The sequence below is a fragment of the Piliocolobus tephrosceles genome, chromosome 8 (assembly GCF_002776525.5).
Source record: "Piliocolobus tephrosceles isolate RC106 chromosome 8, ASM277652v3, whole genome shotgun sequence".
NCBI lineage: Eukaryota > Metazoa > Chordata > Mammalia > Primates > Cercopithecidae > Piliocolobus > Piliocolobus tephrosceles.
The window spans coordinates 76,376,740-76,388,928 of NC_045441.1; the positions used below are offsets into that span (position 1 = coordinate 76,376,740).

The window sequence follows — 12,189 nt, forward strand, 5'->3', positions numbered from 1 at the left end:
ACTGCACTCCAGCCTGGGCGACAGAGCGAGACTCAGTCTCAAAAAAAAAAAAAAGGGGGAAAAGTAGAACTTAATGATGATGTTAAGACCAAAGATGGTTAAAAAAAAAAAAAAAAAAAGACAAAAATTCATTATTTTACTACCCTCCACGGCACTTCTCATCAGAGACAAACATCAGAAACCTTCTCTTCAGACTATTTTGTTAAGGATGTTATGCAATGGGTGTTATTATTGTGACAGGAGATTGCACAGTATGTTATCATGTTGAGAGATTTTTTTTTTTTTTTTTGAGACGGAGTCTCGCTGTGTCTCCCAGACTGGAGTGCAGTGGCACGATCTCGGCTCACTGCAAGCTCCACCTCCCGGGTTCACCCCATTCTCCTGCCTCAGCTTCCTGAGTAGCTGGGACTACAGGTGCCTGCCACCACACCCAGCTAATTTTTTGTATTTTTAGTAGAGACAGGGTTTCACTGTGTTAGCCAGGATGGTCTCGATCTCCTGACCTCATGATCCACCCGCCTTGGCCTCCCAAAGTGCTGGGATTACAGGCGTGAGCCACCATGCCTGGCTGAGAGCTGTTTTAACTTTGAAAACATTTTCAAAGTTTCCTTCCATTTGGGACAGGTTTTAGCCTATACCGTGGTGTCCAGCTGAACTTATGAGGTCAGTACACTTTCCTAGATTTTTGCAGGCCAGTACACTTTCTAGTTCAGCTCTGTCACTGAGAACCCTAAGCAATTACAACTAAACATGAGAAAATTCCTAGTGCAAAGTCCCCTGTGAGCATCCATGTGAATGAGAAGAATAAATGTTGGCGGAATGATTTTCACTTAGATCAATTCACTCTGGTTGTTATCTGAAGGTTAGTGAGTAAGGAGTAGGCAACCCAGAATGTGGTCTAAAGGGGCAAAGACTGTCCTTTGCCTTGTCATGTTTAATGATTTTATATAATTACTTGGATAAAGATACAGGCAATGCTTACTAAAATTGAAAATGACACCAACATGTTCTACGAGAGGATCTAAAAAGATTTTTCCCCATCGGAAAAATGGCTAAATTAAAATGTGAAAAAATTATAATAATTGCTAAAACTCACATATAGTTAGTATACACAAGCCTCCTTTCTGAGTACTTTATAGAGTATTACTTTGTATAATCCTCACAATAACCTTATGGAGTAGGTTGTGTATCACTCATATCAACTACTGTTAGAGATTATGTAGCATAGAGGTATACGTTGCGGAAACTTGAATCAACCTGCCTAGGTAAAAACCTAGCACTGTAGCAAAACAACACTCTGTATGAACTTGAGAAAATTACTTATTCTCTCTGTGCATCTCAGTGTCCTTATCGGTAAAAAGCAGAATTTTTTTTTTTTTTGAGATGGAGTGTTGCTCTGTCGCTGAGGCTGAAGTGCAGTGGCACGATCTTGGCTCACTGCAAGCTCCACCTCCCGGGTTCATGCCATTCTCCTGCCTCAGCCTCCCAAGTAGCTGGGACTACAGGCACCCACCACCACGCCTGGCTAATTTTTTGTATTTTTAGTAGAGATGGGGTTTCACCATGTTAGCCAGGATGGTCTCAATCTCCTGACCTCATGATCTGCTTGCCTCGGCCTCCCAAAGTGCTGGGATTACAGGCGTGAATCACCATGACCGGCTGACAAACTTTTTTTTCTTTTTTCTAAAATCTTGGATGCTATGTTGCCCAGGCTTTTCTTGAACTCCTAGCCTCAAGCAATCCTCCTGCCTCAGACTCCCAAGTAGCTGGTATTACAGTTCTCAGCTACCACACCTCACTCAACAAACATTTATCAAATACCTACTACAGGGGTATCACTTAGTCCCTACTTTCAAGGAATTCACCACTTTCTGAGGATGAGTGACATGTTCAACTAAACAAAAGCCGTTCTTCAGGGCTATAAAGTGCTAATGCTTCACTCTTATGTATAAAAAGCGTAAGCTGTTTCAGATAAATATTCTTTACCATATTGAGAAAATATTTTGTATTACTAGTTTACTACATTTTAAAATACAGGAATAAGTGTTTAAATGTCTTAAGTATAATTTAAGTACATATTGCAATGATTATTTTTCCTTCTTTGACCTTTTTGTATGCTAAATTATATAGTAAGACATTTTCCTATACTAAAATAACCTTGCATTTTTGAAACAATACTAATTAACCATAGCATAGTATCCTCTTAATATGTTGGATTCCAGTTGCTTACAGTATATCAAACATTTTTTTCATTTATGTTTATAAGTAAAACTAACCCTTCAAACTAACCTTTTCTACAAGCTTTTAAAATCCAAGAGCTTGTTGCTTGCCAATATAATTAACTAGCAATGATTAATTGATTCTACCAAAACTGATCAGGAGATAGAAGATAAAACCACAAATATAAGTTGTAAATGAGAAATGGGATATAACGATGGAAGCATAAATTGCAAAACAAATTGTGACACTTCAAGTGAAATTTTAAAATTAAAGCATTAGCATAACTGAAAACTTATATATTTCTACTCTCTACCCATTTTTTAAAATTTTCTCAACTGCTCTTAAAAATCAGTAAGAGGTGGCTGAGTGCAGTGGCTCTTGCCTATAATCCCAGCACTTTGGGAGGCCAAAGCAAAAGGATTGCTTAAGGCCAGGAATTTCAGACCAGCCTGGGCAACATCGCGAGACTCCATCTCTATGAAATGTAAAAATAAAAATTAGCTGTGCATGGTGGTGCACGGCTGTAGTCCCAGCTACTCAGGAGGCTGAGGCAGGAGGATTGCTTGAGCCCAGGAGTTTGAGGTTACAGTGAGCTATAATTGCACCACTGTACTCCAACCTGGGCAATGGAGCAAGACAGTCTCTTTAAAATTAAAAAAAAAAAAAAAAATCAGTAAGAGGGATTTTTGTTATACTTTTTTAAAAGCACTATTTTAACTTCTTCTCTATAATAAAGTACATTGAGTATGCCAATTTGCAGATTAACTAGTTACAAGGATTATAAGAAATGTTTGCTAATTTTGGCTTTCTAAAGAAAATTTTAGCTTTGGTTTGAAATTTTGGCAAATGAATGAGAGAATTTATATGTGCTTTAGCTATGGCCAGATGTGTTAATTTAATTCATGTTATCTTCTGAAAGATTTTCCATTTTTTGAGGAGTTCAAATTCCACACAAATAGGCAAATTTATGAGCATAGAGTTATATTCTTAAGAATTACAGAACTATTTTCCCAGTCTCCTGTTTTATGAAGTGTTAAAGTTAATATAAATTGATTTCAAAGATGTGTCTTCTACATAAAAAGACATTCAAAGTGGAATTTTAAAAAACTGAAATATAACATTCTCCTGCAATTTAACCTCATATTTATTTTATTAAAGAAAAAACATAAATTTGGGTGGAATTTTCCTAAGTTCAAAACAAGGGCAGAATTTACTAAGCCATTCCTAATGTGTTCTCCTCAAGCAAACTTTGTGCTTAGTTTTTCTGAAAACTATCATGTTTCAATGCAAATTTTCTTGCATTTCTATGAAAGCTGCACTTTGCAAGATATTTATTCATTGACTTCTAGTTACTCAATCTTGCAAGAACTTTCCTATAAAGAATTGAAGGTACTGTTGTGTTGGGTAGGAAGGAGTAGGCTGCACCTCTTCTAAAGTGATTCACAAAGTTAAAAAAAAAATCACTTAAGAAGGGGAAAGAAATAAAGAGTAAAATTCTCTGAGAAGAAATAATTGCTGTTGTCCCCAGAGTACTAACAGCATAAGTCAGCTTTCTTTAGAAAGTTTTCAAAAGGGCTCCTCAAATGTGAAGTCAGTAATAGAATTGAATGCTGCCAACTGCACCCTTGAAGCTAAGCAGTAATGACACGCACCATCATGATACAGAAATGGTCAAATACATTAACTTAATGATAGACCAATGGACGCCCCCCCCAAGAAATGTGATTATATTGTGCCAGCTCTTGAATAAATGTTAGATCTTACACAACTGTGTTGCTATTACTTTGTTCCCCCCAAAGACCTTTTGAAGTGTTCAAAGCAAAAGATGAGAGAAGACGTGTGCTGCCCCAAACCACAAAAGCGATTTGCTAAAATAAACCAGCTTTGTGCCCTCAAAAACCTCTACTTTTTTTTTTTTTAATTGAAAGCAGTGTCCACTGGTCTCCAAAGGGCCTATAAAAACAAAATATTCAAGTCTGAAGGACACCAACAGGCAGAAATAGGCAAGGTAATTCCAGTCTCACATGTTGGTTTCAAAAGCAAAAAAACCCTGCAGCTCAGGTCAATGCTAGATTATCTTCATGTCCAGATTTTCAGCTATCAAATTAACTATGCCTGTATAGAAATAGTACACTTTCAGAAGAAAATGCTTATGCTAATGCCTTAGGTGGAAAGAGAAAAATGCAAAATTTTATATCTTTGCCCCAATAATACATATGGAGGCAAGAAATGCACACAGACAAGGACTGGAAAGGTACATAGACAAGCCAAAAGGATGACTTCTTAGAACAGCAGTGCTGTGGATGATTGTTTCTTCTTTTTTTTTAAAACTTGATTAAAGTATTTTATGATTTTTTAAAATTAAGAATCAAAGCTAGAGTTCATAAATTGCCAGGCCACAGGCCAAATCTGGCCCATAACTACTTGGAACAAAAGTCATTAACATTTAACATTTAGGAGATTATCACCTGAATATCTGAATCGGTAGCTTCTCAGGAAAAATTGGAAAATGCAGAAAAATTGGGTCCATCGTCCCATGTGAGCTCAACCAGCTTGATCCAAGAGGCGGACATCCGGCCTTTAAGAATTGGGTGCAGTTGCCGTACTCACATAAATTCCTGCCTGTGGATCCTGGCATGTGTGAACACTGGCGAAGACAGCTGGATTTGGAGAGCTACTGTGACTCCATCTACATTTATGAAACTTCTCCTTTCTTCTTTTTACATCTTTACCATTTGGATACCTCTTCAGTGATTAAATTAAGAATGTCTATATCCACTTTCAGAAGTTACATAATCTGTGAATCTACATAGTATAATACAAACTTGGCAATGAACTCACTAAACAGAAGCAGCCAATCCTGATACTACTACTACCAATAATAATACAATAAAAATACTTAGGTGACTGAGTTTTCAAATTAGTCAACTTTTACTAAGCAAATAATACACTTAAAAAATTAAATTTAGAATTAGAACATCTCAGTATTCTATTCACAAAGATTTTCATGGAAACCAAAACCAAAGTAGGATAATAAGAAGCTGGATATATATTCAGTTTATCTTTGCTCTCCCTGCCTTTTTAAAAAAATTATAATTATACTTTATGTTCTAGGGTACATGTGCACAATGTGCAGGTTTGTTACATATGTATATATGCCTTTTTTAAGCCTAAGCTAATGGATATGTTTGTGTCTGTTAAGCAAGACACACGGTGCTAAATGAGCTCACTGAAAGAAGGATGCTATATGTTGATCATTTCTAGTGTTCAAGATGATTACTATGCCACTAAAAATAGCAAGCCACCATAAATTTAAACATAAAATGTCCAAGTACACACACAGATACATGCACATTTCACAGTATTCTAACAGTGTTGTTGTTGCTGTTTATTTTTTTTTAATTGGCACCCGTCATGGCCTTTTAAAGGGACAATTCTTACCTTGTTAATGGCCCCAGATCGCCTGAGTCTTGGCTTCCAGCTTCACTGGGAGTGCTCACTGATTTCGAGGAGGGAGACATAGGGGTTGGGACTAAATAATGAAAATAACAGGTATCCCATGTTAAAAAATGCAATGGCTGCACTGGTGAAGAGCAGTGTCAGACAAATCAAAACAAATGGGCCCAAATTAAAGTGGTTGTATGGCCAGGAGACATTGAGATGGGATTAAAAAAAAAGGAAAGAAAAGGAAAAAAGTCCAGTGAATTTTTTGTAGTTTGGAAATTAAAATTTGAAATGATTTAGACAGAATTAACATAGGGATTCTGAGGCCATGTCCACCCTAACAAAGTAAAATGGAGAATCAAAATAGCTATCCAGATAATTCAAGTCAAATATCTCTCTAGCATGAACCATCCAGATAATTTTGATTCTTCATATTATTTTGTTAGTATAGATGTGACCTATTAAAAATAAAACAGGGTGTCTATAAAACTTTAAAAGATTATTAAATAAGTGATTCTGAATAATTTTAAATGGTCAAGGACAGTCAGAAAAATCTGTTGTATGTCTGCATTTCGAGGGAAATGTACTCTGTGGAATAAAAGCTGCATTTGCCATGAGAGCCTACGTGACAGATAGAGAAAGGGTAACTGTTGAACCTGGTAATTAAAAAGACTCTTTCAAAACAAAGAAAAATGCCAGGCTGCTTTATTTTTACATTTAATTAACAGTTGCATTCCATTGTACTGTTTACTGTCTTCGGGACTCGTTTTGCCTTGCCTCCAGCAGCTCTAGAAGACACTGCCATGTGCACAGAAGTAAGCTGCCACTCTGAAGACAGGAGACAAGTTCAAAGATCAAGGTCAGCACAAGCTGAAAATCCAAAAGCAAGCATAATAAAAGAAAAAGGCTAAAGCCAATGCAATTTTCCCCCCTTCCTTCAGATACAAGCCCAATGTCCTTCAGATAGAAGCTGCACCAAATAGCCAAGACGGCTCCAGGCCAGGCAATTCAACGGGTTCTCAATATCACATATGCCAAAGAAGCCATACGGATAGAAAGAAACGTCAGTACATAAGTGTAGATTCCCATTTGGTTTCAATCATGTGCAATTTCCTTTTATTTATTTAATAGGGTAAAGGGCTTAACTATTTTGCCCAAATCCTATAACACAATGGCAGATCTGTCAAGGAGCTAGGAATTTTCATGTGGTTCCACAATTAACTCACTGATTACCCTCTGAGTAAGTTCAGAGGGTAAGTCGGAGAGGTGACTGAAAAATGAAAACGGGGCCCTTGCCAGGGTCCCTTGGCAGTAATGCAGGGATCCTTCAAAAGTTGGTCATGGTTTAGAGATGTTAATCTGTTTTGTTCTTAAAGTTTAATTACTGGCTTTACGTAGGGTAGGGGAGACTAGGACATACTATTATTGTGTTTAACCAGTGTTCACAATGCAACAGAATTTCAAAGGCTATTTTAAGGCACAAATATAATTGACTGCAAGGTGTCTAATTCATATCCGATGTCAACTAAGTAGAAAAAAAAGTGTATCAGCTCCTAAGTAGAAAAGAAAGGCCATCAGTCAAATATAATACCCCCAGGTTACGTCTTCCACATCATAAAGAAATTAAACAAAAGAATTTAATCTTATTGGGGCTTATTATAGCATTGTTGAACATACTGTTTTACCTATTACAAATTGAGATTGAGTATAAAATGCTTATTAATAGTGTTTTAGTTTTGTACATATTAAATTACATCCAGCAATACTTAATAATTTGTAAGCTTATCATATATTGTTATTTTTATTATTCACATTGATATAAACATTTGCCATTTTGTTGTACATGGAATGCTTTTTATTCTTAGTTTAAGTAATTACGGAAATAAATGATAATTTATTTTAATATAAAAGTCAATTACGGAATTAACTTCAGAAGAAGTATTCTAAACAAAAGACTTGAATACTGTATTTATTTTTATGTATTCTTTTAAAAGGGTTTTTAACTATACTGGATATAATGCAGTTTTATAGACACCCTAGGATTAATCTTAAATGTATGGAAAACAAAAGGATAAAAGAAAAATAAAACTATTACCTGAGAGATATATAGGTAAGTGACAGAATAAACAAAATATGCACAAATAACCTTCAACACAAAGAAAACAAGTAATTCAATATCCAAGCTTTAGTGATAAAATGAGGTCACAGACAATCAACTAGGAATGAATGAATTAGAGGAGGAGCACTGCAGTGAAAATGCCAATTAGTAATCAAATCAAAATACAATAAAGTCAAATTAATTTAAACTTGTTAATCGGCTGCTAATCCACCACCATTTTGTTTTCCTTCAAATTTCCCACCACTGTGCCTTCTATCTTCATCATGGACTAACTCTATGTCTGTGGTAGTTATGAAATTCATAACCAGATCCACAGTATTTAGATTGGCAAAGAGGCGCTGGAATTCAGCAATGAAAACAAAGAACAATTTAATAAGAAATTCCAAGATTTCTTATATTTACCAAGTGGCAACTCATTTAACAAGTATAAAATAATCTACTAGTAACACGGTGGAGAAGGTTGACCATCTAATCAGTCAATAAGCAGCAAACTACTGACAATTCTATAACCTTTCCTCCCACCTCCTTCCCGCCCCCTCAATTCCAAAAATACATGCAACCTGAACCATAAGCCACAGAAGGACTTTAAAAATAAAAATTAAAAAAAGTTAAAGACTTAAAAGAATAGTAAACACTGGACATGGTATATTGCACACAAGTTGATTCTGAGGAATAGTAACAGGAAGCACTTGTAAGTACCTAGAGGCGGCTCCGGTGAGATACCAATGCTTTGCAGCAAAGCCTCTGTCTCTCGTCGTTTGCGATCCAGATCAGAGTCATCCTGAACAGGTTCTTTCTTCTGCTGCATATCAGCCTAGAAGTAGACATCAGTAAGAAAAGTTAATAACATAACTAAATGCTTTTCCTGGCTGAAACTGAAAATGATAAATTCATGGCAGTGAAGACAAGGCGAAAGCCCTAAATAAATATAATCACATGTATAAAGGATGAATAAACACCATAATTGCTCCATTTAATAATTACTGGCCCACTACTTTCTCTTTTGGTTGAAGGCTTTTTCCTGCTTCTATCACATGAGATGAAAGTTTCTCTCACAGGTTTTGGAAGAGAAAACATCAAGGCAAAGTATTTCAGGCAGGGGATATAATATAAAAAAAAAAAAAATTCTGACTGTTTTTTTAGACCTCCTTGTCCCTTCTGGGATATCAGTTACTGATGACTGTGTCTGTAATATTTAGGTCCCATGTTTGGGACTGTGCAAGCCAGGAATTGTTGGGATCTTGCAGAAAAGTAAAACTATGAAAATGTTTAACTGTAAAACACACTATTTGTATTGCTAAGACAAGTTTGCCATGGTTTAAGATAAACTGGGCTAAAATCTGTATTAAGGCATGCGATCAATATTGATATGTCTTGGTACTTGATTCTAATTCTCACAGGATTCCATTATATATACTAACTGGAAGAAGAAAATTATCATGTAGAAAATATAGTACAGCAAATCATTTACAAGAAATTCCTTTCACAAATCCTGTCTAAAAACACATTATGCTTTTCATACCGCCCTCTTAATGTCAGATCCTATGCCAATTGGTGTTTTTACAGATTAGTGACAAATTAAAAGGCAGGTAAACAAGATATGTGGTGGGATTCTAGGGGAAATTTAAACATTCCAAGTCTTCTATCTTTCATAATACAGTTATTACTTAAGATAAATTATTTGCTCCACATCTGTAACATGGTAACATCATGTTGATGTGTAACTACCTCACAACAAAGCTTTGTGAGCTTACAGAAGTGAGGTTGTCTTAAAGCCTGTCAAAAAACATTTCGTTATGAGACATACCTTCTTCCCCAGGGGAAGCTGGGGAAGCTAACAAGTACATTACTTTCTTTGGGCATGTAGAATACATTTTGAAGCAGTGAAGCATTAGTTACATTGTAGTATCTATAAGCATAAAGAGTTTATGCAACTTTTGACTTACTCCCAGAGGGTAACCTACACACTGATTATAAACTAAGTGCATCTTTGCACATGTCTCTGTGCTCAACAATTCTGTTATTATTAACTTTGGGCTAAAACACTCATATTTTTCAAGTCTATCTGTCATTAGAGGGAAGACTACCATTTGAAGGCCAGTAAGGGCTTATAAGAGTCCTACAGTATTTCAGACATTCTGCGTAACCCAAAATTATGAAATGCCAGTTTAATCTCTTATCAGTGAAGATATCAAAGTTCAAGTTCTTTTGCAATTTTAACATTTAAACTACCAAAGCAAGTCCCAAAGTTTATGTATACAACAGAGGCAAAGATAGAACTAAGATGAGAAAAAATATTTGCAGAGTGAGGATCTGTATCTACTACAGAATCCTACTATGTTTTAATCATTCAACAAGCAGTGATTTTGTAGCATTAGTAATTAAAAATCTTCAAAGTGCCTTTCTCAGCAAGTGATATTTCTGTTTGTGTAGAGTAATCACAGCTGAGACCCAGAGAGGATAATCGAAGAAAGAAAAATTTGTCAGCTGAGAATTGTCAATCACTTTTCCACAGACATTTCCATATTTATTAGAGAAACATGTGAGGACGGGCCAGGAAACCCCTGGTCATTCTACCTCGCAGCAATTCGGCAAAAGGCCAAGGACAGAATGAAACTTCAGAGTGGCTCCCACTGAGCTCACCTCATTGCATTAAAGCCAATTTTTAATGAAATTGGGCCAGTGTCTTAAATGGTGGCCACTATATTTATTTTAAAATCAGATTTCATCCATAATATCACAGCCAAGAAAGCAGTTGACATCCAAAAGAGCAGAGGGTGGTAATTTTACACAACATGGACATAGTTTTCTGAATTCTGTGGAGATAATCAACCTGGGTGGTCCTAATTCACACTAGTTTTTATATTCATGGCAAAAAAAAGGGCACTCAGTTTAGTATTAAAGAGCATTTCTTTTCTTTTTAATGTTAAATTTATTTGTTTTATTTAAAATATAAGCCTAAAGAAAGTTTATAAAAATCAAGGCTATTTAAATCTATTTCTAATTCTCTATAAACAACACAAAACTAGAAAATATTAAACTCAGGAGTCAGTGACAGTGGCCAGTCGATATTCCATGGATTCAGGATCAGAAGTTTCCAAACAAATTTGCAGAATAGAACTCCAGATGCTTAGACAGGATGTCTGGGACGTGCCTCACAAACCTGCCCTGACTAGTTCATATGTACATTTATTCACTCATTCATTCATTCTATAACTCCTTTTTGAATGCCTACCATATGGTAAAACCTATACTAGACATTGACTCAATGATTAAAAAACAAACAACAACAACAAAAGCATATAGCCCTGACCTTGAAAGTTTGCAATCTATTAGGAGAAAAAGACAAGTGAAGGGGAAAATACAACACCTTGTACCAAATGGTTTGATAATGTCAATGATAGGATGCAGAACTAACCTAATTATGAGGAAAGAAAGGTTTCAGAGGCAGCTTTCTGGAGAAAGTGACATATGAGTTGAGAACGGAAAGATACGCAGTTAACAGCCAGGTGAAGGACAGCCAGGTAAAGTTGACAACCAGGTAAACTTAACAGCCAGGCAAAGGATGATAGGAAGAAGTAGATCAGTGAAAGCAGAGGAAAGAGAACATCTTCAGTTCTCTGTCAAGAAAGAATGTAGTCCATCAGGGTACATGTAAGCAGCTGCATCTGACTGGAATGTGGATTTTAGGGAGAAAAAAAATGGGGGTGAAAAGAGAACCCTGTTATGCCTGTGCAGACCTGATGATCACTGCAAATTGGGGTAGGGAGTGGTGAAAGGATGACTTCAGGTTTCTGATCTGGAAAATTGGCTTGATGAGCCTTAGAGGTAGCTCCCTTTTATCTCCAGACTCCTTTATATGATTGGAGATAAAGGGGGACTACCTCTAAGGCTTAGACCTCTGCAGCCCAGCTTCCCTATGTGAGAAAGAATCAGAATAGATTACTTCCAGATTCCTTTCAGCCACGAAATGCTCCAATCCCATGAAACTGGGGGCCTTGAATTCTAAGATCCTTCCAAAAATGGGGCATTTTTATAAAATGGCCTCACCAGCAGAGATCCTAAAAATGTATGCGACCATTCTGTGAAGCCCCATTCATCTACTCTGATAGCTGATCTCAGAAGCAGAATGACAGCTGTCTCTTACTGCTCTGGGATCTTCTCGAATCCTCTTGAATCTGTGAGGAAGACATCATTCCTTTCTCCATTTTACAGAAGAGGAAACAGGTTCAGAGAGGACCGATACCCATTCAGGGCCAGTCTGTGAAGGGCAGATCCAGGCTTCCCAGCCATATTCCACTCAAAAGCCCCTGTGCATAATCACTGTGTTAACTGTCTTCAGTCTTACAGCCCCAGCTGCTCAGAACCAACCAAGTCAGCACAGTTGCAGAGTGTGCATGGAAAGA

The 12,189-nt window shown here is 36.6% G+C and overlaps 1 protein-coding gene across 9 annotated transcripts in view; it reads right to left on the reverse strand.

The window, feature by feature from the left end:
• DYNC1I1 (dynein cytoplasmic 1 intermediate chain 1) overlaps positions 1-12,189 on the reverse strand; it is a 342,240-nt gene that overhangs the window by 273,910 nt on the left and 56,141 nt on the right. For all 9 annotated transcript variants that reach the window (XR_002734626.2, XM_023226604.1, XM_023226602.1 and 6 more), the window contains 2 exons: positions 8,483-8,597; positions 5,662-5,752 (listed from right to left, as the gene is read on the reverse strand). Coding sequence is in view for 8 of the 9 variants with exons in the window: in XM_023226604.1 (XP_023082372.1) it covers positions 5,662-5,752; positions 8,483-8,597 (206 nt within the window). In the remaining variant the exon portion in view is untranslated. The remainder of the gene's footprint in view (positions 1-5,661; positions 5,753-8,482; positions 8,598-12,189) is intronic.